The sequence below is a fragment of the Sus scrofa genome, chromosome 18 (genome assembly GCF_000003025.6).
Source record: "Sus scrofa isolate TJ Tabasco breed Duroc chromosome 18, Sscrofa11.1, whole genome shotgun sequence".
NCBI classification, from domain to species: Eukaryota; Metazoa; Chordata; class Mammalia; order Artiodactyla; family Suidae; genus Sus; species Sus scrofa.
The window spans coordinates 25,788,314-25,815,438 of record NC_010460.4 but is presented as its reverse complement, the minus strand read 5'-3'; the positions used below and the strand labels follow the sequence as shown (position 1 = coordinate 25,815,438).

The following is a 27,125-nucleotide window of genomic DNA, read 5'->3' as shown; positions in this document are numbered from 1 at the left end:
AAATTTGTGTCATCCAGAAGCTCCTGTAATCAATTTCTCTTATCGAAGTCTTTTGTGGTTTTTGGAATGTTACACTTAGGTTTATTTATTCAACAGTATTTACTCAGTACCTACTGGGCATTAGATCCTGGCCACCCAAAGTCAGGATGGTACAGTCTCTGCCCTAAAGAATTCGTGAACTAGTGGTGCGAGCAAACAAGAAAGTGAGTTTAACACAGCACGACACGTGTTGCCACCGAGAGCAGTCTGCCTAAGATCTTCTGGGCTCATAAAGGAAATTCATCAGGCGAATCCCAGAATTTAGCCTGGGAGGGGCTGTGAGAGGTGGGGCTGGGGGAATGAGGTGGGTATAAGAGCACTTTAGAAATATTTTAAGATATCAAAAACATAACTGAAGTTTTCCTACAAATGTTTTGAAGTTCATCCTCAGTTCCTCTTGTCCTGGTATTTTCAGTTGGACAATTTTTACTCATCCATGTATATTTCAATAAGTTGATTGAATGGAGAGATGTGAAAATTGTAAATACCTTACTGAGTCATTGCTTGACTTTTTACACAGGTACAAAGAAACGGTGTTGCTTTAACTGCCTGATTTTACAGCCATGATCTTACAAGGTCATTTTCTATATAGTTTATTTTACGCTAAATTTTTATTTCATTTTTACACTGAAGGAGAAAAATTTACAGTTCATAAAATAGTTTCCTATCATGTTAAAAGTTTTAAGATCTTCTTTTATTCCTTTTTACCTCACTGCCAAGGCTCTGATTTCTTTGGGATCTTGTATTCTCATGTTTAGGGCATTCAGAAACATTGATTAAAAGTCTCGATCGAAAGAAGTCTCCCTGATGCTTGAGTTCATGGCTTGTTTCAACTTAGCAACAAAAGTGAAGGTGCTATTTCAGGTGCTTGAGTTAAGAAAGTTGATGAGTAAAAAACAATAATAAGTATTTACATGATTCTACTTTCATTTCTGGAATATGTAGTTTCCTTGCCACTGTCCTAATTAAGGAGACCACTCATCTAGAATCTTCTTTGACTTGAAGGACTTAATAAATTAAATAAATTAAATACATCAAAATGCATGTGATGATATAGAAGGAAGTGTATGTAGAGACAAAGATTAGTAACAGAACTAATACAGAAATGAAGGAAGTCTTTCCTTTTTGAATTGCGCTTTTTGCATGCCTTTTCTCTCTCCTCCCTTCAACCCATCACTTTATAAAGGCAGCTGTCTATCTTTACATCCCCTGATCTCATGATTGACAATTGAGGTTTGTCCTTCTCCTAGCAGGCTGAGTTGTAGGGAAATGGGAGGAAAGCCAGTTATTTAGGTCCTCTGTTTCCCTCTTGGCTTTCTTCTGGGAGATATACCAGGGACGGGGTCTAATCAACCATCTTTATTCTCTCTTTTTAACACATTTCTATTAAAAGGCTTATCATATATTTTAAAAATATTCTTTCTTGATTGGTGTCACAAATGTTTGAAAATCCCAGAGGCAGTTTTTTTGTTTTTTTTGTTTTTTTTTTTTTTTACTGAAGTATAGTTGATTTACAGTATTGTGTTTCATGTGTACAGCAACGTGATTCAGTTATATTTATTTTTTTCAGATACTTTTCCATTATAGATGATAAGATATTGAGTATAGGTCCCTGTGTTATACAGTAAATCCTTGTTGCTTATGTGTTTTGTGTATAGTAGTTTGTATCTGTTAATCCCATATTCCCAATTTATCCACCCCACCCACTCTCATTCCCCTTTAGCAACCATTAGTTTGTTTTCTTTTTCTTTTTTTCTTTTTTTTTTTTTTTTTTTTAGGGCAGCACCTGCAGCACATGGAAGTTCCCAGCCTGGCAGTCAAATCGGAGCTGAGCTGCCCGCCTACACCACAGCCACAGCAACACCAAATCCAAGCCACTTCTGTGACCTACACCATAGTTTGTGACAATGCTGGATTCTCAACCCACTGAGCAAGGCTGGGTTTGAACTCACATCCTCACGGACACTATGTCAGATTCTTAACCCACTGAGCCGCAATGAGAACTCTCCATTAGTTTGTTTTCTGTCTGTGAGTCTGTTTCTATTTTGCATATAGATTCGTTTGTATTATTTTTAGATTCCTCATATAAGTGATATAGTATTTGTGTTTCTCTGCCTGACTTACTTCACCTAAGAAGGGGTGTGTGTGTGTATAATGGAATATTACTCAGCCATTCAAAGAATGAGATCTGGCCATTTGATGGGCCTGGAGAATACCAGAGGCAGTTTTGATGTTCCACATCGTGAGACTCTGGGTTCAGCAACCACTTTGATAGGTCCTTTAAGTGACTTTAGACTTGTTTTAATTAATACAAGAGGCCAGTGTGTATGGAGTACTGACGTGTGGTGAGTGGTAGCATACCTTACGTACAGCCTCTGAGTTAATCTTAGCAACACCTCTGTAGAGTAGGTACTCGTAGTAATTCCACAAAGTCTCACCATTTAATAGTAACAGGCATAGAACCAAAGTTGAACCTGGGACCTTTTGCCTCTAGAGCCTAAAGAATTACCGCTGTGTTCTGTACCTTGTCCCCAAAAGCCCAGCACACAGTGCTTTCTGCGTGGTGAAATTCTTATTAAAAGTTTAGTTGAAAGGGACTGAATTCATGTACTGGCAGCCTGTAGTCACTGCTCACTGTTACCGTCAGAAGTTAAGAAATAATCCTTTCCACAGTAGAAGAATAAATACAACCCGAAGACATTAATTTGCTGGAGGATATAGTCTGACAGTCAATCTTATAAAGCCTTATGTGCTAAATAAGCATTTTCACCTTTCTTAAGTTATTAACCTTGACCCCTGTGGTGTTCAGAAAACATTGACATGGAAAAAATGCAATAATATTATCAATAACCCTTTCTACATTATGTGCTGAACTGAATGAAATATGATAAGTTGTTTTTATTTGGAAAAACACGTTACTCTGTTTTGCCTCAAGGGTGTTAATATTTTTAGTGTTAGCCTTGATTTGTTTTCTTTTGATCATACAATTATTACATCCATTTTCCTTAGTTCTTAACAAGAGGAAAATGTCCCAGTTGCCGAATGCTAATTCTGTATTCAGAGGGTCTTAAAGTGTCCACCTCGTTGGGTTTCTGATTTTCAGCTGGGAAAAGTTTATGAAGTCCGTATTTGTTTCTCTTGGGGGGATTTTGCTTATGTATTTTAAAGATTCATTTACCATCTCCCTCAGGTGGTTTGTGCCAGTATCGGTCCTTTGTTATCATAGCAACAAAAGTTTTTCACTTTGCAGTCTTATGCAGCTCAGATAAACTTAGTCCGTTCTTCCAAAAATGTGAATAGAATACCTGCTGCATGTTTTTTCAAAAAATATTTTTTGTTCTTCATTTTTGAAAGAGTATGTTTATCCAGAGAAAGTCTGTGAATTAATGAGAATTGTTTTGTGCTTTTAAAATTTTTTGACTTCGCGTTGATATTAAGCATCTTGAAGAAGCAGTGTTGTTGTTTGATTGTTTCAATATTTAAGCAAATAAAAATAGCTCTTTGTTGAAATGCAAATCAAAACTACCATGAGATACTACCTCACACCAGTCAGAATGGCCATCATTAATAAATCCACAAATAACAAGTGCTAGAGGGGCTGTGGAGAAAAGGGAACCCTCCTGCACTGCTGGTGGGAATGTAAACTGGTACAGCCGCTATGGAGAACAGTTTGGAGATACCTTAGAAATCTATACATAGAACTTCCATATGACCCTGCAATCCCACTCTTGGGCATCTATCCGGACAAAACTCTACTTAAAAGAGGCACGTGCACCCGCATGTTCATTGCAGCACTATTCACAATAGCCAGGACATGGAAACAATCCAAATGTCCATCGACAGATTGGATTCGGAAGAAGTGGTATATATATATATATATATATATATATATATATATATATATATATACACAATGGAATACTACTCAGCCATAAAAAAGGATGACATAATGCCATTTGCAGCAACATGGATGGAACTAGAGAATCTCATACTGAGTGAAGTGAGCCAGAAAGACAAAGGCAAATACCATATGATATCACTTATAACTGGAATCTAATATCCAGCACAAATGAACATCTCCTCAGAAAAGAAAATCATGGACTTGGAGAAGAGACTTGTGGTTGCCTGATGGAAGGGGGAGGGAGTGGAAGGGATCAGGAGCTTGGGCTTATCAGACACAACTTAGAATAGATTTACAAGGAGATCCTGCTGAATAGCATTGAGAACTATGTCTAGATACTCATGTTGCAACAGAAGAAAGGGTGGGGGAAAAACTGTAATTGTAATGTATACATGTAAGGATAACCTGACCCCCTTGCTGTACAGTGGGAAAAAAAAAATAGTCTTTGTGACACCAACTAGAGTGTTTCTATGAAGACATAAACCTAACATCATTTTCCCTTTTGTAATACTGCCTCATTCTCTCTAGCCTGAAATTAAAGTGTTAGGAAGACACTGAGGTTCTCTTAGAGTCTTCTCTGGTTGCTCCCACAGCAAAATACCAGAAGAGAAGCAATTTTGATATAGTTATTTTGTTCTGATACATGTAGGAAAGTGATAATAATAAAAAGCTTAGATTTGAACTTTATGCTTTGCAGTGGCTTTCAAGCACATTTTCTTCTAATTTGGTATCACAACTCTCTTGTTGGTAGGTATTAACCTGTTTTTAAAGAGAAGGACCCAAAAATTTGAAGAAGTGAGTAGCGAGTCCAAGTTCACCTAGATGGAAGATTCCCAAATTAAACTTGGCAGTTCTGAACACAAGCTCTGTGATAGTTCTACTCCACTTTCCGTGATTAGATGCCATGAAATAAGAAAAAAAAAAAAAATAGAATAAGCACCTCTAAAGTAATTTAAATTACAAAATGTTTTGGCACCCCTTATTCAATCTAAAGGCTTAATATATTTTTTTTTTTGTTGTTGTTGTTGTTGCTATTTCTTGGGCCGCTCTCGCGGCATATGGAGGTTCCCCGGCTAGGGGTCTAATCGGAGCTGTAGCCACCGGCCTACGCCAAAGCCACAGCAACGCCAGATCCGAGCCGCGTCTGCAACCTACACCACAGCTCACGGCAACGCCGGATCGTTAACCCACTGAGCAAGGGCAGGGACCGAACCCGCAACCTCATGGTTCCTAGTCGGATTCGTTAACCACTGCGCCACGACGGGAACTCCAATATATTTTAAATGTATATAATTATATGCACATTATATATTATGTGGTAATATATATTCAATAAATAATATACCTTAAGTATATTAGGTAGTCTTTCAGAGTATGTATAAAATATGTATGTGTGTATATATAGCTCAGATTATCAAATTTTCCTTTTTAAAGAGGTTTTGTTTTGTTTTATTTTTAACGTGACCAGGAGTTATTACCTAAAGGGATCTTTTGTATTGTTCACTTTGGAAATAATAGAGAGACAACTTGAGGTTGTAGTTTCAACATACAAATCCTTTACTCTGTTCACAGCTGCAAACATTTTTTGAGACATTCCTGAGAGCCAGTTCACCTCTCCAGGCTTTTGATAAAATGAAGGAAGCAATTAGCAAACTGCTGCTAGCAGCTGAAGTGTTCAGTGAAACATCTACTCTGGGACCAAAGGCCTTCGATAGGTAAAAACAAAATAAAAAACCTACCTTCTAAAAATCATTAGTGGAAAATATTTTAGTTATCACAGATGGGTGCCACTTGGAAAATTTTATGTCAGTATAAAATGTGAATTTCTAAGCATGGGTTTTCTAATTTGTCAATCCTAAAATTTCAGAGCCCGTTGCAGGCCTACCAGTATTTAGGTAGCGGTGACAAGAAATAAACTTGAATTATTTTTAAAATTGTAGCCCCTTTCAAGCTCAGCTATTTTGACCATATATGCTTTCCATTGACTAGGTGTATATATACATATATATTTTTTTGTTTGTTTGTTTTTTTAATGGCCGCATGCATGGCATATGGAAGTTTCCAGGCTAGGGGTCGAATTGGAGCTGCAGCTGCTGGCCCACATCACAGCCACGGTAATGCCAGATTGGAGCTGCATCTTTGACCTACACCACAGCTCAGAGCAACACCGAATCCTTAACCCACTGAGTAGGGCCAAGGATCAAACCTGACTCCTCATGGATACTAGTCCAGTTTGTTCCCACTGAGCCACACCCAGAACTCCCTGACTAGGTATATATTGATTTATAGACTTTTATTAACAGAATTCAAAAGCTCTTATCACCATATCCGTTTACTTAAATATAATTTAATGTCTTTTTCTAGGGAAATGTTAAGTCTAGTATATCAAAAAAAGGCAGGTACCTTGATGTAAGTTTTATCATGCTATATATATGAATAAAAATGCTTAGCGTATAAGCGTGGGAGTGCTTTCTTTTCCATATTTCAGTTTCCACAGAGTCACTTCATTGTTTAGTTAAGATTATCAACTTCAGATTATTCAAGGCACTGCTCTTTTTAATTAGTGGAGACCTTGAGATTTAACCGTGATGATTATTAATAATATAATAGCAAATAATAAATACAGTGAATAGAATGTATTTTTATTACCTTTTGTTTGAATTTCAGATGCAGATTATGTTTTCAACTTTTAACCTTTGATATTGGTTATGGCAGTGTCAGGTCCCCTGTAGTGCTCCAGGTGAGTGTGCCTCTGTGCGTGTGTGTGTGTTGCTGTTGGTGTTGATTTTATTCATAGTAACCAATCAATAACTAGCAACTTGGATCAAACTTATTACAGACTTATATTTACTGTGGTTCAGAGAATTAACTAGTAAGTGGAACATCTATTATTTGAATTGCTGTACCCATTCCGCATCCCTTTTCTAAAACTACTTAATGAATTTTATTACATTTATAGATGCACAACGATCATCACAACCAAGTTGTTTTGTTTTGTTTTTCGTTTTGTTTTTTTTTTCTATTTTTTTTGCTTTTTTAGGGCCACACCCACAGCATATGGCAGTTCCCAGGCTAGGGGTCAAATAAGAGCTACAGCTGCCGGCCTAGCCACAGCCACAGCAATGCAGGATCCCAAGCTGCATCTGTGACCTACACCACACCTCACGGCAATGTCAGATCCCCCACCCACTGAGTGGAGCCAGGGATCGAACCCACATCCTCATGGGTACTAGTAGGATTTGTTTCCACTGCACCATGATGGGAACTCCCCAAACAGATTTTTTTTTCAATTGTTCAACTACTGTCTATGAAATAAATGTGGCATAAAGCTAAGTATGTGTTAATACAGAAAAGCAGACATTTAGGTAATAGAAAATAGCAGATTACCTAGCTTACTCACATGGGTTTATAAAAAAGGTATCTTTTCTATTTTTTACACATAGAGATTTAGTTTAAAATTGGCCTATATTTTAATTTTAAAAGCCTTTGGATTGTTGTAATCTTTGGGTTTTTTCCTAATATAAATGTTTGTAAATTTAAAGAATTTTTTCTACACCCTGATTCTTTCACTTCCTCTCAAATCAAATTAACTCAGATCATCTTCTCTAACATATTTTAATCTAAAATAGCTCTTAGTGGCAAAAGGATTTTAAAAGATTGATTGTGTTAGTCTATAGAAGGCTATTTGGGGACATAGGATGAGACGTGAAAAGGAACAAAATTAAATTTTGTGCGACAGGAATTCAACTTCATACTGCATTGACTGGTTTTCAGACTAACACGAGGAGAATGATTACATTACATGTGGCTCAGACATTTGATAGAATGGCTCAAAGATTTGTTCATAGCATTTAAAAATTTTATGAATCTAAATCTTTTAATGGTCATTTATTCATTATTTTACAGGTATATTTAATACTGATTATGATTTTTAAAATGTATTGCTCAGAAATATAGTATTTCCATAAACACAAATTCTTGAACAATAAAGTGTTTCAAGAAAAACTAGTATGATTTTATTACACAGTTAAAACAGTTATTGTCCTTATAAAGAACCGTAGTTTCAAAAGAACATTTTGAAACATTTTATAAAACTGTTGACCTCCAAAAAGACCACTAGGTGTCAGTTCTGATCTGTAATCCACCAGGAAGTGACTCATGTCTTAGAAGTGATTCCACTGTTAAAATAAGTCAAAGAAAAATATTTGCCATGCTTTTTAACTCTTTCACAGGTCCATGAGCATTTGAATTTTCAAGATGATAATATGGATTTTGAGGACCAAAACACAGAAGAATTCCTTTTAAAAGACACTTTCAATTTTCTACTGTCTAATGAATCTTCACTTTCCATATTTTCTGAGATATTTCAGGGACTTTATAGATCAGGTGTATTTAAGGTAAGTGCCTATTTTTGTAATGACAGCTATTTTTTAAATTCATTTTTTAAGCAGGTGCCATTTTCTTTATTGTGCAGCTAAGCAACTTGATAATTCATTTGAAATTATATCCGTTATATAAATCTTTTCATATTTTTCTGACCTAGGGACCAATATTATTTTTATGTCTAGCTAAGTATGTGAATGACTGATTATGATGAAATTATGGGTTGAAAATGAAGTAAAGCAGTTCCTAATTCCCAGGGAAATTTTGTGGGTATAATGAATAATACATATTACCTATTATAGAATACTTGAAAAAGAATGCCTGAACCTTTTGGAGGCAATTAGAATAGCAGTGACTGCTCTCGATTAGCATCAAGGGACTGGAGTTGTAATACTGATATTTTAAGCATTCACATCTGGTTAACGTCTTTGGTTAGATGCTGATGCTTAGGGAGTAGTGCTTCAAAGTAGGAGTAGTTAATTTTTATGACATATTAGTACAAGTTTCCTTGCTGTATCAAAAAAAATCTGTATGGATCGCTAGGTACAGTTTTCTATATGTCTTTCTGTTTTAAAACCATAATTAGAAGATTTGGAAAAGTAGAATGTGGAAAGTCTCACCAACAAACAGAATCTGGAGAGATGTTTTTGAGAGACACGGCCTTACAGACTGTTGTTTCCCTATGATTTTATTGATGGGTTCCTAGGGACTCCCTGTTTCCTTCCTTAGGGAGTGGGTTGTCATTAAAACTGTTAGAACCACTTGACCCGAAGGGAGTGGTCACATCTACATCTTCTGCTTTCAGGGATGTATTAGGAAAAAAAAAAGAAAAAAAAAAAAAAAGAATGTGAGGGAAATGGGGCTGTCCGTTTACTAGAATCCATGAAACTCCAAAATGGTGACGTCTCATATATTGGATCCACATGTAAATTTCCTGCTCTGATGTCTAGTACTTGAAGGCTAAAAAAGACTTTTGCTGTATTTGCAAACTGTCACGCTCATTCTGTCTTTCTGGGCCCAACTTCCCAAAAAAGCACTATTGAGTTCTTTTCGGTCCTTTTTGTTCAATATGAAGTTTTCTTATATCCTGACAGCATTGCAACGAGTTGAAGTTTGATTATTATTTAGAATTAAGTAGCTCAGCTGTTTGTAGAGTTCAGCATTTGATAGGGCATTGACTGGTGCTAAACATGGTTTGTCTTTATAGCAGTTACTTAAGAATTGTTTGTTCCCCCTCCTATTATAGAGTGAAGACTATCAAAAAGAACTAAACCAATGCCTGTCTTTAGAGGAGATTAACTCAATTATGACTTTCATAAAGGAACTTGGGAATTTGGGACAATTCCAGCTGGTAAAACAAAAGTGACCTTTGATTCCTCTTGATTACTGAGATTATAGTAGATCAGCCATAAGCTACTTGATTTTGACTTGAAACTAGGTGAAGATATTTCTTTAAGAAAGAGAAATCTTTGTGAGCGTCCTCTCTTCAGAGATAAAATATTAAGACGAGTAGAATGCATATTTTTTAAGAGTTTGAAGATAATGCATGACTTACTAAAGGAAGGAGAATATGGGATTAGTATAGCTGGAAGGATTTGTTAGTTCGTAAGGGGAACATGTTAACATTTTTCTAAAGAATTTTCACTTTTAGCTCTGGGACATTTACGTGTAACCAAAATTTCCTTCTGCTTATCATGCCATTTTTTTTTGTCCGTAAATATTACTTTGAAGGTAAATATTATTCAATAAAACAATAACATTTTAGGAAACTACCTAAATCCTAATTCACTGTAACTCTATAGGAAATTCCAAAGAAAGAAAATGTAAATAATTATAATAACTTTTAGTGGTTTCAACCCCAAAACACAAATGGCATTTATTTATTTGCTATGTATCTTCATTTGCAAAATCTTGCATTCTCTTAAGTAATTGGTCAACACTGAAGGATAATTTATTGCATATATACGTGCATGCTCAGTACTTGCTTTGTTTCTAATTCTTTCCTTATATGGGTAAATTATATTCTACCTAAGATTTGTTTGTACAAAGCATCTCTCTAAAAAAGCATTTTCAAAAGACTATCTATACTTTATTATTAATCTGTTTGGATCAAATATTTATTTTTTACTTAAAAAACCTATGTAATCATATACAACTTGTATGAGTTATAACAAACTTACTAAGTGAATTTTGACACTTGCTTTTATAGTTTAGCTCCGTATTTTAGAGGGTTCAGAGTAAGCTTATTACAGAAAAATAGCTTAATTGATGGATTATTATAATTAATTTAAACATTGTAAGTATTACATTCATGACAGTTTGTCTCAAAACCCTACAAAGATTATCACAGACACCTGGCTTCATCCTTCAGGAATTCATAATTTAAGATTTTGTGAAAGTGGAAAATATCTCTTGGCACAATGTGAGGAAGAATATAATTATTTTATAGGAGAAAAGGCAAACACTAATTTTCTGACTCTCAGAGCAGAAGGAAGATAAACAGATTTTTTTTTTTTTTTGGTAGGATTAATATCACTCACCCTGATATCTGCAAGGCCCTTGGAACCAAAAGGATTTCTCCTCATTTTTCCCTACCTGACCCTTCTGTTTTTCAGGTGTTTTGGGGTTATCTATAGAAAGGAGGTACCCATTTCCATTCAGTAACAAGGGAAATAAAATTCACTCTATTTGGAAATATAAATATCCACAAAATTAGTTTCTTATAAAAAGTGGAATTTACCTTGACAGCAATACAGAAAATCAAATTATGGTATGATAATGGATTTTAAAAAAAATAGCTTATTTTTTAAATGTCTGATTAACTACAAAGCCTCTCCTGGTATGCTACATTTATTTTCAATAAAATGCTCTGATAGTATGCTTTTGAATATTCCTTCTCAGCTCTTCCCATCTGCTACTCCTGGATTTCAATCTTTGATGCGTGAATTTTATGATATGGCAAATCCTATGCGAAAGCCTGGTTCTACCGTGGCCCAATACCGGTCTCTTTTAAATGTATTTGAACAATTTCAGCTCCTGAAGAAAAAGGCACCACTATACCCGCTGGAATGGTAAGAGTGCCACAAATCTGAATTGTGCAACCCCCAAAAATCTCTAAAGATTGATTTCAAAAGGCATTGCCTACATTAAGGAAAGCAACAAAAAGAAGTGTGTCCAAAAATTCATGCTCGGAAAAATAAGCTTCTTTAAAACATTGAAACCATAATGATTCTAGTGGTCTTCAAGCACTGTAACAAAAATATATCCTACAGTTTTTCAAACCAGCAGGACTTGACTCCACTAAAAAGTTATGTTTAAAATTAAAAGTTTCAAGCTACTTTCCGTCTGTGATCTATATCCTTGAATTACAAGAGCATCAGACAGAAAGAATTAGGTGAGATTTATTCTAAAACCATCAGTCAGAGTGGAGCCCAAGAGTTTTCATTCATTGAGGGTTTTTGAGGCATGACTTTATTCTGGGCAAAACCTATCAAATGTATAAATCTGTCTGTCTCTACCACAAGATGAGAACTTTTTTCTTTTAGAAATGGGATCTTGGGAGTTCTCAGCGTGGCTCAGCGGTAACGAACCTGACCAGTATCCCTGAGGATGTGGGTTCGATCCCTGGCCTTGCTCAGTGGGTTACCCATCTGGCATTGCCATGTGCTGTGGTCTAGGTTGAGGATGTGGCTCGGATCCCATGTTGCTGTGGCTGTGGTGTAGGCTGGCAGATACAGCTCACATTCAATCCCTAGCCTGGAACTTCCATATGCCTCAGGTGCAGCCCTAAAAAGACAAAAAAAAAAAAAAAAAAAAGATAAAAGAAAAGAAAATAGAATCTCGGAGAGAAGCATTCGGCCAGGAGAAAAGGTTCTTGGGCTTCCATGCCCACTTGCATTCTAATGAGAGGTGCTAATAAGGGAGCAAGGGGGGCAATGGGCCAGGTCAACATATAATAGCCCCAGTACGTGGGGAACAGGGCAGTGTCCATGCTGCCAGCTAAGCCTGCTTCCCTTTTACGTGATGGAATTCAGCGAACATTTGGCTTTTCTCTTGCCAGGAAAGCAGAAGTAACCCTAACCTCCTAGGCACAGGGAAGACTAGATGGCCGTGCCATGATCAGTAATGACTCTAAAGTCACCTTCATAATGGCCTCAGTTCTGATGATATGCACTTCATTTCCTTTTGCTTCAGGAGCGAGTGGGAGTTCTTTTTAATAGCCCAGAAATACAAATAATCATGTATTTGAAGAATCTGTAGGAAGTCTCCCAGGACTAGAACTCACTTGAATTGCCACAACTTTATGCAGTTGACCTGAGTCCCTCAGTTCTCAGAAGTAATAGGATTGATGGAAGGTTTCATCTGTTTGCTTGAAAGTTAGGTTTTAAATAATATTTCAATAATGCCCCTCTGTTTTTTGCATGCACTCTTGTATAACAAGACTGTCTTGTTTGTCATTATCGATGAGGGAAGAGCAGGCTTGATCTACCAAGGAGTCTCTTTAAGTATTGTTTTTATCATTGAGGAAGTTCTCGAGATATGCACGCTTTGGGAAGTGTATTCCCCATGTGTCTCTCAAGGTCCATATTTAAGGTTAAGCAATTAGCTTAAGTTCAGAATACTGAATTTAACCCTAACTCTAACCCTAACTGACTCCTTCCAACAATGAAATTTACTAAAGATCAATGTTAAATATAGTTACAAAAAATCAGGGCTTTTTTGAAGCAGACAGACTTGTATCCAAAAATTCCAACTTTAGACTTTATTAATTAAGCAGGTAAGGTTTTCCTCTGGACTTAGTCTCCATTCCTGTAAGGTACGGATTATACTACCTACCAAGTATTGTTTCGGGATTACCATCAGATAATTTCCATGTGCTGCATGGTGTGTGGTGTGTTGCAGCAAAGATAGGTAGTCAATATTAATATACTTTCCGTTTCCTGTTTCTGTACCATCCAAAGGTCACTTTAGCATCCGCACTGGGGGAAATAGTTTTCTTTCATTTATAGGAAAAGCAAGATCAGTTTGAAAGGTTAATCTAAATTAATCCTGAAATAAGTAAACTTTATATCTTTATCCAGAAGCAATTAGATAAATTGTTTCTAGAACTTTTTAAGAACGATTGCTGAATTCTAATTATCTTCAGGTTTACCAGTGAGTGTGTTTATATTTAATTAGCATTCTTGCTGTGTTACAAGGAAGATGTGTATTCTACATATTTTCAAAATGAGGAAACTTCAGTGCTGAGAAGATGGATCATTTGCTCAAGTCATGCATCTGATAGAAATAGACTTGGAACTAAGACCCTGGCCTCTTGTTGCTGGTCTGGTGCTTTATACCAGTGCCTTGTGCAGACAGGAAGGCCAAGAGTAGCCATTCATTATTGACCTTATTTTCACGATGGTCAACTCGTTTTTCATACCGAAAAAGCCAATTTTACATATCTATATACTATGTGTGAGGGCTAATGATTTCCTCCTCCCTTTTAAATAAAGATTATCTGCTTATAAAAACAAAGTGAAGAGAAACAAAGTCAAAAAAAGCAACAATTAGAAAAGGTGACAGACATTTCTATCTGTGCCTGAGGCTCAGAATGCAGAGCCTCACCAGAATTAAATTCAAATTTGAACAGAATGAAAATACTGAAATCAGTTGTGTGTATTCTCTGCTTTCACTTAACTGGAGACAAAGTAGCAAGTGTAATTTGCTCTAATCACATGCTTTCCATGAAAATCTAAATTTTCAAAACAAGTAAGTTGTTCACAAAATTACACAAGAAATCATTTTAGGATGCCTTAACATAGAAAACAAGTCATTCCACCACATTTTTTTCTTTTTTTCTTTTTAAGGGCCGCACCTGCAGCATATGGAAGTTCCTAGGCTAGGGGTTGGATGGGAGCTGCAGCTGGAGCCTATGCCACAGCCACAGCAGCACTGAATGCCAGCTGTGTCCGCGACATACACAGCAGCTTGAGGCAATGCTGGATCCTTAGCCAGCTGAGCAAGGCCAGGGCTCGAACACCCATTCTAATGGATACTATTCTGGTTCGTTTCTGCTGAGCTACAACGGGAACTCCTCCTTCCACTACATTTCTCAAATTCAGTTGGAGTGCCTTTCAGGATTGTATTTTTTATTAGCTTAACTTAGAGTGTTAGCGTCACATGAATTCAGAGGGTTTTTTGTTTTTGGTTTTTTCCAATACCTTGGCCTGGCACCCAAGTGTCAAGTAAACATATCTCATCTCATGTTTGCTTTATCTGTTTTTTCATTCCGTGGGAGGCAGAAAACAGTTTAAAGTCAGTCCAGTCCTAGACCTTATTATTTTTCACCCCTGATTACTTCATTGTATATATACCAAGGGGAAGAAAAGGCTTTCATAATAACACTGTAATAAAATAATCACATCTTCCAACATTAGCAATATTTTAAATTCCTTGACTCTTCTTGTTTTCCTTTTTTCTGCCACATCCATGGCATAGGGGGCGTTCCCGGGCCAGGGACTGATTCCAAGCCACAGCTGAGACCTACACCACAGCTGTGGCAACATCGGATCCTTAACCCACTGCGCCACAGTGTGTACGCCCTCCTCAATTCTTCTTAGTTTCCTATCTGATGTTTATATTTTGAGGGAATTGAAAATGCCTTATTCGTCTCTATTACAGTGCCCAATATAACAGCCAGGACAATAAATGTAAATTGTAATTTGACCCAGAGCATTTGATTGAATTCTCATAGCATTGCTGTGAAAAGGCCAGTGCTGTTATCTTCATTTCGCTGGAGTAAAAGTGGAGACTCACAACACAGCACAGCTAACTCAGGTCGCATCCTGCCCACTATTCTCTGCATCAGGACCAACAATTTTTCTGTCTGCCACTTAGATTATTTTGGTCTCAAATTTGAGGGTTTAAAGGACAATCTTGCTGAGCATTTAGTTATACAACAGAAAAATGAGACAAACACACCAAGATATAACTACCCCTTAACATTCCTTCCTGTTAATCAGAGTTTAAGGATAGAAGCCTTGGCAAGACATAGGTCGTTTTCTGCATGGCACACTTACATTTCTTAGATTATGTGTATATTCTTCTCCGTCTGTGCCTCAGAGTTTCCAAGGCTTCTTGCTTCAAGACTTTGTAATTTTAGCCAAACAGATTCCAATGAGAATGTGAGTTCCTGTATCACTTGTGTTGGACCTAGGCTATCAGAGGTTGTTCACTTTTGGACCAAAGAGTGACTTTTTGCCCTGGTTTTCTTCAAATGTGCTTCTGCTGATTAGAGATGATGAGATTTCCATCCACCTCACTTGAAGCAAGATTGCTAGTTTTGAGGAATGAAATCCAGAAAGTTTTTCTTTGTGCTCATCAAAATAACTGTGCTCACACAGGAAAAAAAAAAAAAAAAGGCATGTTAGATGTAATTTTCATGAATTTTGTGTAGTTCATTGATCCAGAGTTGTTTGACATTGCACTTGCAGGAATTCTTTCGCAGAGGATGAGAGCATTAAAAAACCACAAGGATCACTTGATGGAATTGAAATTAAAAAAGGTAAAGGATGTGGTTCCACTTATTTCCACGTAAAAATAAGTATTCCTTGGCCAAAAAAAAAAAAATTAAGAAGTTTAGCTTAATTAGCAATTGAAAATGAAAATTAAACTGAAAAATGCTATTTTCCCTCAAATTTGGAATGGTTTTTCCTCTTAAAGATAATAGAGTTGGGGGGAGTGTGGGAAGATGAGTATTTTCAAATTACTGGTGGGTGTGTAAATGGGAATGGTCCTTCTAAAGGGGTCGTTTAACAACATGTAAGAGCTTTAACAGTTATTCTTACATGCCGTAAATTTCACTTCTAGATATTCATGTTAAGGAAATAAGAGTGTACACAAAAATTTAATTATATGCATCATTAATAAATGAAAAAAAGTAGAAGCTGCCATTATTGTAATAATAGTGGATCAGATTAAGCTATAGGCATCCAATAAAATGCTATAAAGCCATTCTGATATTGTGGGAAAATATTTATGACATGAAAGATGATTAATCAGCAAAATGAGTAGTGATTTTGATTTTCCCTCTTCAATTTATCTGATTTGTTCCTTCTGAAGGACAACTGAGCTTTGGTCACATGAAGAGAAATCATTTCTAATTTTAAGAAAGACAATGAAAAGAAGTACCATGTGTCTACAACTTTTAAAAAATTCAAGTCATTCTGTTACGAATCAAGTTTTAATCCATTAGAGTGGTTCTGGGTGTGTGGCCCCTAGACCAGCACCATCAGCATCATCTGGGAAGCTTGTAAAATTCAGATCTATTGGATCAGAATCTCTGGGTAGAAGGCCCAGTATTCTGTATTTTTATCAAGCCCTTCAGAGGATTCTGAGGCATCCTAACTTTGGAGAACCCTTGATTTAATAAAGTGAATCAATAAGCTCACAGAACAACTGATGTTAACTTCCCTTCTGATTGTCTTTCTCCCACCATTGTTTTCTTCTCTAAATGATTGCTTTACACACCCTGTTTTTACTCATTCATTTCTCCCATTGATACTTCTTAAGGAGTTTTTTAGTTTTGGGTTTTTTTTTTTTTTTTTTTGGTTGAATTCAGACATTAGAGTAAATATCAGTAGAACCAACTAGGCAGAAGTTATATAATTCTAATAGTTTGAGAAATTATAAGATCCTAGAACTAGAGAAATTTTGATCATCTTCAGGTAATGGATGACATTTAGACCATTCATTTTTCTCCCTTAATATTCTCTTATTGAAAATAATCAGGGTTTTTTTTTGTTTTTTGTTTTTTTTGCAATTTGAACCAGGAACTTCTTTTGTTTTACTGTAGCTTTTAGTTTAATTTAGAAAAGCTTTCGGATGTAATAAAAATTAAATAATAAAATAGGCATTTTATTAAATTATACTACGTTTCAGATTACTGAATGTGCATTCTTTTATTTTGCTTAATAGCTTCCACTTTAAATTTACCTTTCTTTTTCTAGCTGCGGTTCCACAAAATATTAATGAAACCAAAGAAATACATTGCAGTAATGGTGAGTTGTACTGAAAGTATTTCAGAATCATAATCAACAGTTAAGGCTCAGCCCTGCTTTGAAAATCATCGTATTTGGGGATGTTTAGGCTGATAGTGTATTTTATGCAAACTTTCAGCAGTTACGAGATTTCTGAGTGAGTCAATTTTGTCACTTTTGCATAAGAAGACTTTTAATTTCCCATTTCCGAAAATGAAATTACGTTTGTGTGTTTGCATGTTTAAAGACAGTAATTTCCAAACTTATTTTGAAGGGCTGCAACAGTGCTAATGCTTTGCCTTGGGGGCTCTCAAATGGCAGAGCTTGGTGTCTCCTCTCTATATTGATTTTTAGTGCTTTCACTACCCAGCAGTAATTCTTTTCTGCCAGATGGTTGATAAAATGGATAGTACTTGAGTCAAGTTTTCTTTATAACAATTGAGAGTTTTTAAGCCAAATTATAATTTATTTTCTTAAATTCACAAACTTGGTACCAAGGTATAATCAATAAAATACATAAGTACCTGTATATAACAGTAATATATTTGTAAATATTATATAGATTTTTAAATTTTTTAATAGTTGTCTTCATTCTGGTCAGTGTTATTCCGGTAGTCTTACAAATTTATCATCCTAGGGAATATTAGTGAGTTTTCCAAGATCACAGTGCTATTAAATGCATGAGATGAATCATGAAGCTGGGTCTTCAGATTCTTTTTCCTAGGTTCATACCCTCATATCCTGTAATAATATGATGTAAAAATAAGAATTCTACTTATCAGGTTTGTTTTTTGACAATGTATACCAAATTATGTATTTGGCACTAAAACATACACAAAAAATTTAGCTTTTCACACACACAAAAAATATATATATATATATATTCTGATAAAACATTTTAAAGCTGAAAAAAATAAAATTTATGGAGTAAGGCCGAGTTTATTGTAAATAAAAGTCTTCCAATTTAGTAACTCTAATATCTTTCTTCTCAAATGCAGTTTAATCCATTCATTAGGTTTTTCTTTTGTTTTGTTTTGTGTTTTTGCTTTTTAGGACTGCACCTGCAGCATATGGAAGTTCCTAGACTAGGGGTCAAATCAAAGCTACAGCTGCCAGCCTATGCCACAGCCACAGCAATGATGGATTTTAGGCACATCTGTGACCTACACCACAGCAACGTCAGATCCTTAACCCACTGAGTGAGGCTAAGGATCGAACCCACATCCTCATGGATCCTGGTCAGGTTCATTACAGCTGAGCCATGACAGCAACTCCCCATTGCTCATGTTTTAGCACTTTCATTAAAATCAGCATAGGGCAAGAGGTCATACAATAAGGTGGTTTAATAGACTCAACAAGTACATCCAATTGAAAAAGAACATTGTAAAGAAAATATTGCTCAGTAGGAAAAAGTAACAGATATTATTTAAACACCTTTCCTTCTCTGCACTTACCATTCAATCTCCAACTCCTAGAAAAATACATGCTATTCAGTTCTTTGATTTTTTTCATTTATAAAATGAAATGGCTGTACAAGATAATCTCATTTTTTTTTCAACTCCCAGGTAACATAGGGCAGAGGATGTGAGCATATTAGATAAGCCGTTCAAATTTATTCGTATTTTTGTGTTGATAAAAACTAGTCCTACCTAGGTCTTCATAATTAATCTTCCCGCTTTTATGGTATGATGTAGGATTTTAAAAATAACTTGCTGATGCCTTAGAACAGGTGGGATTATCTCTGAGCGTCTAGGCTGTTATTATGTTTAATATGAATTATGACTACCCCTCAAGAGGGCAACAAAATTCTGCGGTTAAAAGGAATCCATTAAAAGCAAGCAGAACTCCAAACAGCCTTACCATGTATACTTGCCAAATACATTGAGCAGTCTGCTACCACCTTATCTCACACTGGGTTCTCTGCAGAGCTAAGGTAAGCTGGCCCAAGACAAGTTGGGACTAGCTTGGGAAGGATGCCAAGGAAACACCAGGTGTTTGTAGGCCACACCACTGATGATTCAGTTGAAGATGAGGTCAGAACGAAATCAGCTTTCAAGCAGGGGTCTAGGATGCAGCACCTTAGCCAGAGATGAAGAGTTTCTGATGAAACCAAAAACAAGTGCTTACCAAAATCTTGCTTAAGAGAATGATTGCAGATTTTGTCTCCTGTAGGGCTGAATTTCAATGTTGTAACGGGCAAGTCCCGCTGAACATTTAAATTGACACAATATTATAAATCAACTATACTCTAATAAAAATAAAATAAGGTAAAATGTTAGGTACATTTGTGTGTAGAAGAGATTTATAGCCAATAAAGATGACAGTTAAAAAAGACTAAGTACATTGTCAGTAATATCTCAGATGTATATGATATGTATTTATACAAAACAACTACCAATAATCATGTCCATTGATAGCTTATTTTTGTTACTAAAATCTTTTTTTTTTTTTTTTGGTCTTTTTGCCTTTTCTAGGGCCACTCCCGCGGCATAGGGAGGTTCCCAGGCTAGGGGTCTAATCGGAGATGTAGCCACAGCAATGTGGGATCCGAGCCGCATCTGCGACCTACACCACCACTCACGGCAATGCCGCCAGATCCTTATCCCACTGAGCAAGGTCAGGGATCAAACCCGCACCCTCATGGTTCCTAGTCAGGTTTGTTAACCACTGAGCCACGACAGGAACTCCCAGTTACTAAAATCTTGAACAACTACCATGAAGATACTCACTTACATATGCAAGCTATAAAAATGAAAACAATCATTCATATTCAGAAAAAAAAATTTTTTACTCTTAAGTGAAAGTATAAACCATAGGGAAATTAACTCTCAGTGATTATTTTATAAAAATATATAAAGTACATTTTCTTAGATTACTATTTTGTCTTTTTGTCTTTTGTCTTTTGTTGTTGTTGTTGTTGTTGCTATTTCTTGGGCCGCTCCCGAGGCACATGGAGGTTCCCAGGCTAGGAGTTGAATCGGAGCTGTAGCCACCAGCCTACACCAGAGCCACAGCAACGCAGGATCCGAGCCACGTCTGCAACCTACACCACAGCTCACGGCAACGCTGGATCGTTAACCCACTGAGCAAGGGCAGGGACGGAACCCGCAACCTCATGGTTCCTAGTCGGATTCGTTAACCACTGCGCCAAGACGGGAACTCCTTAGATTACTATTTTGAAAAAACTCTTCCACTTTGTTATTCATCTAGCTGGTTCTGAGCATAAAAGTATAGTGCAAGTGTTTCTATAACTTTCTGCCTAAGAAGTGGTCTTTTTGGACACACTTTTCATTTCCCTGAACTCTAGCTTGTTTGAAATGTGCAGTTGGGTTTCACAGTCTCCATTTGAATCTCCTGACCAACAATAGCCTGATTTTACTGCGCTTGTCTCAGTGCCTTAAACATAGACTATTGCCAGGAAAAAAAAATCTTTGATAAAAAAAATGAATGCATTATTAGTAAATGGTTGAATTTGTATGAAAAGCTATGAGCTAATAGGATCATTGAAATTATAGATGCAGTCCACCTATAGCTATTAGGCAGATAAAATCTTTGGTAATGAGTAAAATCAATCAAGCAGATAGCACACCAAGTTCACTCAGTTTTTCAACTAAATTGACCAGTTTTTTATTGACTCTTTCCTACCATGACATTACAATACATTTGTTGTATTATTATTGTTCCTAATTTGTGCCTGAGTAGTTTTTTTCTTCCACCAGCTGAGAAAACCATCATGGGGCAGAAACACATGTTTATTCACTTTCATCCTTTTAGGGCATGATGGGAGTTAAGCTGAGACCTAGTTCTCAGAACTAGAATAAAGCACCTATGAGGTTGGTGGTATTTGTTGCCATGGAGTATGTGGTGCATCTCCATGTCTGGCAAAGAATGTCCAGGATGTGAAGGGAGACGGGAAGGAGAAGCCAAGGAAGTTGTGAGATGCCTTATCTGCTTTATTGGGAGCTTGGCTTGGATTCTGGAGGTGATGGAAAACCATTAAAAAGAACTAAAACCAACTCATCAGATTTGATTTTAGAAAAATCCTTGTGGTAGCTGTCTAACAATAGAGGAAGAGACAGCAGTGAACGGAATAATCAACTTTCTTTACATTCAAATGCATAGCTTCCTGCTGAAAAAAAGGTGTTACCTCCTTTTTTTTTTTTTTTTTTTTTTGCTATGTTGTTAAACATACCCAACATTTTATTGAAAGGCAACAGAAGAGACTTTCATTTTATTGATTTCTATAGAATTTCCTGTGTTTATCTTTACTGGAATTTTGTTGACTATTGAAAAGTATTTCTGGCACAAAACACTTGTTAATATTTCTCGGAAAAACATTTGCTTTTGAGTAATTTGTTTATTTCAAATGTAAACACAGTATAGGTTAGCAGTGTCTGTTATATGTGCCTATAAATATATTTTTCTTTGAGTGATTTGTTTATTTTAATTATGAACACGATATAGTTCAGCAGTGGCTGGTATGTGTGCCTGTATTTTTCTTTGAGTAATTTGCTTATTTCAAATATGAACACAATATGGTTTAGCAGTGGCTTGTATATGTGTCTATAAATATATTTTTCTTTGTTCTTCACCAAGATACTTTTATAAAAATTGAGCTACCAAGTTGCAACCCTTAAAAAACTGGCTTAGGATCAGTGTATGAAGTAATATGCTAGGTTCTATAATGGGATTGAGCAGACAATCCCATTATATGTTAGGGTACTTTCTTAAGTTGAGATAGTTGGGGTATGGAAGGGGTCTCATGTTTTCGTATCTGAGTGTTTGTTATGATACTGGATTTTGCATTCTTTGCCCCACCATGCTGCCTATAAGCTACACATCAATCCAACTGCAGTTTAATAACACTTCATATTAAGACATTTTCCTTATTTTCTGATGGTAGTCTTCTGTCACCACGCTGCAGATTCATTATCCCCCCCTCACTTATACAGTTGCGTGATATAGACAAATACTATGAAATGCTATCAATCCACTGTAAAGACATTTTCTGACCTGTGCCTTTAAACTTTTAAAAGCAGAGCAAAAAATATCATCTCTATAAGACCAACTAAAGTCAACAACTGTTACATGAAGCAAAATCTACAAAATTTGGTGACTAGAAAAACCCAGCTGAAGCCACAAATCAACTATGACCAGAGTGCCAAATGGAAAATCAGCAGTAATCATTAAAGTTATTCAGAAGAGCTTAAAAAACATTAATCATAGGTGATTTTTAAAATATCCTTGTCACAGGTGTATATTTGTCATTGTTTTTGTTTTTTTAGCAGATAAAGACACACAGTGTCATATCAAGCAGATCTTCACATATCCACGTTTGAAACTAAACCCTGAATTTAACCCGGAGATCAAAGATTATTACTCTGAAGTCCCATTTGATGTGGTAACACTAACAATCGGAGCAGAGACGTCTAAGTGTCATTGCAAAGTGTACCTGCATGAAGGGGCAGGACCAAGGTATGAGGATGTTGACAGGGCCTGAGGGATGACATCATTGAAGATGGTTCAGAAAACTGGAGGCACAAGATCCATTGGAGGGATTGCCAGGGTGTGAGATGCTACTGCTTTACAGATGCCATGTGCTTTAAGAGAACACATAAGTGCTCTACAGATCTGCTGATAATCTTGCAGTCTAACCTTTGTAACTATGTTGCCCCCAAAGAGGATCTCGTGATATGAAATCTCAAAGAGGGTTCATTAAGGGAAAATTTAGTTATTGTTATCGTCATGTTTTCAGATTTTTAAAGAGTTCATCCTTCTGAATGGTAGCCTCCTACTACCCCACCCCAATGCCTCAAATTTTGAATATTCAGGTGTTGATTCCTTAATAAACATTTTGGTTGCAGACCTAGTCACACTAACATTCCTAGACGCATGGCAGTTTTTTCTTTTGACTCTTTGCACAGTCACTAACTCTTTCATCATTTGAACAGAAGGTAGAACCTTATTATATGTCATGTCCATGGCAAGGAATGTAGCTGTGTGACTGTGCTGTGGGGGAAGAAATGCCTTTGGCGTTCCTGGGAGCTGGGAGAGTATAGTAGAAAGAAAAGGGGATTCAAGTCAGACCAACCTGGGTCCCAACCCTGACTCCACCATGTGATTCTGGGCAGTTTGTTTCCAAGTTCTATGTTGTGGTCTCTATATTTAAAATGGGGCAGTCATGGTTTATGTATGGAATTATGTATATTAAATATGATAATGTTGATCCTGATAAGTGTTTAATACATAATAGTTCCCATGCCTATAACTGATAGAGGCCATGACTTGCACTGCAAGATAATTCGTGGCATGCCAAAGTGCAAGGAAACATAAGTTAAAATATTTTTTTTCACATGTTAGGTGTCTTACAAAGTTGTATAGATCTTATCTTTTTTTATCCAAATTATAGATATTTAATAAATATTGTTTGAATCTATTGTCTGAATCTATTTGGGTTGTTTCTCTCTGTCTCTCCAGCTTTGCCAACTACCCTCTGGGTTTAGGGATGAACAAAATTTCAGTGCTTGTGGTGGATGAATCTCCGGCACAAGGTGAGACCCTGGTCACGTACAAATTCGCCATCTATAGAGAAGACCGTCCAAGTCTGCCCTTGTTTGAGGACTTCACAGCATGCGGTTTTGTGCAGGTAAGTGAACTTTACATTGGCACTTGGGTCGCATCGGGAGTGCTCCATTAACCCAGGTGAAAAAGGTCAAATGAAAATTATTAGGACAGAAATGTATGCGTTCAAATCCAAATGATTGTGGTCTCATTTCAAAAGAGAGAGTCCCAGCCAGGTACGTAAGAGATCTTGTTGTGAGTGATTTTCTTGTTAGTGGTGGCTATTCCCTGCACGTAGAGTGTGTAGTGGATTTATTGTGGTTCATATTAAAAAAAAAATGTCTGAGGACTCACATTTAGTTATAAAATCGGTTTTACGTTTCCTTTTTGAATTGTGTTGTGTTTCTTGGATTTGTCCCTGGAACGACTTTGAAATTTTAAACTAGATTCAGTGGAATTTCTTTTCAAGAATGAGAGGAAAATTGACGAAACTCTTTTATGGATGGGATGAATGAAATTAAATTTCCCTGGGTAGATACATCTCTCCTTTACTTCCAGTGCTTTAATAATTTCTAAAGACTGTAGTTTCTCTTGCGAGCAACCATACCATTCTGTAGCCTGTTTGGAGGAGGGTGAACATTACCCAGAGGCTTTGTCTTATTGGGTGGGTCTCTCCTCTGTTTTTTCCTTTTTCAGGATTCTATGTATAACCTTCTGTATTTGCTTACGTCACATACTCTGGCTACACGTGATTCTAGGAAAACAGTAATTGATACTCTTATCATGATAACCAATCCACTTAGACAGAATAGTTGCAACTATGTCATGTCTCCGTGCTTGCTGTGCTACCTGGAACATGAAGCACAGATGGTTCATAAAAGAGAGAAATGGCTGACTTGGGCTCAGCAAGCAGGATGGATACCATGTTTTCTTAAATGGAACAGCCATAAAGAGTGTTCTCTCCCCCCTCTACCCACCACCACCACAATCTCCTCTATTCTCAAGGGCTTAATACTATTTTGAAAGGGTGTTCATTGCTGAGATTTTTATTTTTCAAGAAAACATATACCTGTGATTTATGAATTACCACCAACTCAAAGGGAATTTCACATTGGCAGAAAGATTGGTCTAACGTAGGACAGAACTGTTATTCTGAAAGATATTAGTAGGTGTACTTTAAAAAAAAGATGGAAAAGAGTAGTGTTTCATGGGTATGAAGCAATGGGTTGAACAAAATTAAATACGTTTCATTATTGTAAGACTTCTCAGAATCTGTCATATACTTAGTCAAATGGTGGGCCTTCAAAAGAAGAATATGTGGTGGCCAGAATCTCCAAACTTATGTGATATCCTTATAATGGAATAGCTACTGATACTCTTCTATGGAACACAGTTGAGGAAACAGTGGGCTGGACTATGGGGAAGACCACAAGATACTTTGTCCTCCGTTACCCACTTTTCGGTTTGCATCTTAGAGGTGCCCAACCTCAGGGTTTTTCCAAGCTGGAAAACAAGTGATAGAGCCACACCAAAAATGTTCCTCAGGGTGGCAATCAAAACCTAGGTGAAGGAGTGTTGTTGTTGAAGTGGGTGTGTATGTGTAATTATTTCCAAACTATTCTCTCTTTCTTTGGTGTGTGACTGTATTTATAATATAGATATCACTCCAATATTTTAGATAAAAACAAATTCTTAGAATAAATCATCTTTGAGGGAAAGCTAACAGTATGTTTTTTTTCCCAGAATATTTATGGTTACCAACAACAGCTATTTTTTAAAAGCACCATAGGTTTAATTTTAATGTAGATTTTAATTTTCAAAAGTCTCTATAGATGACTCCATTTTTATTGGCCAGTAAACTTGGCTTTTATAGGGAGTAAATATATAATAAAAGGTAAAAGGGAAAATAAAATTTCTACATCAGGGCATGAGAGAATGCTATTTTTACTTTTCAGCTGTCACCAGTTAGGTTTGTCCTATTGAAATTTTGCTGTATCTTTTGAAATGTAATTGAGTTACCCACAGTTATTGCCATGAGTGTATATTTTGGTTCAACTCTAAACTTCACCATGGTAGATGACTCATATTCATTATTTGGCTATATACAGAACCATTTAATGTGTATAAATAGTTCAGTGTGCATTTTTGTTCAGTTTCCTAGTGTTCACAAAACTGTAAAACCCTTATGGCGGATCTTTGAACACTGACATGCGTTTCAGGAATATGTTTTCCTTTCTGGGTGTCTTCCGGAGAGACCTTTGTACATCTAATTGTAATTACGTACATGATGACTGTCTAGAGAGGTGGCAGCAGGAATGAGGGTGGTCCCATGAGTGCAAGGGACATTGCAGAGGTGGAATATGCAGGGTTCGCCCACATGCCTCTGATATATCATATCTTTGTCCTTCTTAATGACACCCCTCTGGTTCAGTTCTTGTTACTTATTGACTCAAATACTAAAACAGTCCCCAGCTTTATTTCCTCATATCTCTCTGACTCTTCTCCAGTTCAGTTTTACGCGCTTGATCTTGATCAGCTTAAAGCACAGTCTGTCACAGATTTTGCCAAAACTGCTCCAAGGTGCTCCCGTGATGGTCACTCACTGCTCTCATGTTTGTCCATATGTTTTTCCAGCCTCGTGTCCCATTATTTGTCAGTGTATTTTCTGCATCTGCTAACTTGGCCTGTTTACCCTTACCCAGACATGCTTCCCAATCATATGTCACTGTCTGATAATGTCTATCCTACTGGAAACTAACAAGAGTTTATGTGATGTCACTCCAGACGCTGTAACTTGGATTCCAGTGTAGGAGTTCTGATCCAAGTTGAATAAAAGGGTGCTTTAGAGGTCAAAGCTACCCCCAACTAGATACTGTCGCTTATCATTTATTATGTGCCAGGCTCTGTCCTAAATGCTTTACATTTAATTATAGTCTCTTTAATCCTTACAGCATCCTTACACTGAATTTTACTCTTAGCCCTTGGTTTCGGAGGAGAACCCCCAAAGATCAGAGACGTTAAAGAAATTGCCTGAAGTCATACAGCTTCTGAGGGGTAGGGCTTGGATTCAGATCCAAGTGTGCCCAGTTCCAGAGTCCACGTTGTGTTACGTGGCCTCCAGGCAGAATGTGCTCTCTCACAGGCATGGACTTTTCTGTCCCAGGAGGTATTCAAGCATTAGTTGGAAATCCGCCTCTCCAAGGAACAGATGAGGAATTGGA

General features: G+C 36.7%; 1 protein-coding gene across 10 annotated transcripts in view; it reads left to right on the top strand.

The window, feature by feature from the left end:
• CPED1 (cadherin like and PC-esterase domain containing 1) overlaps positions 1-27,125 on the top strand; it is a 282,194-nt gene that overhangs the window by 122,485 nt on the left and 132,584 nt on the right. For 7 of the 10 annotated variants that reach the window (XM_021078989.1, XM_005673220.3, XM_021078988.1 and 4 more), the window contains 9 exons: positions 5,513-5,655; positions 6,608-6,680; positions 8,173-8,337; positions 9,570-9,674; positions 11,225-11,394; positions 15,799-15,869; positions 17,314-17,364; positions 22,629-22,818; positions 23,821-23,989. In XM_021078989.1, coding sequence (XP_020934648.1) covers positions 5,513-5,655; positions 6,608-6,680; positions 8,173-8,337; positions 9,570-9,674; positions 11,225-11,394; positions 15,799-15,869; positions 17,314-17,364; positions 22,629-22,818; positions 23,821-23,989 — 1,137 coding nt within the window. The remainder of the gene's footprint in view (positions 1-5,512; positions 5,656-6,607; positions 6,681-8,172; positions 8,338-9,569; positions 9,675-11,224; positions 11,395-15,798; positions 15,870-17,313; positions 17,365-22,628; positions 22,819-23,820; positions 23,990-27,125) is intronic. The other 3 variants (XM_003134738.4, XM_021078990.1, XM_021078992.1) reach the window with 1 other exon arrangement.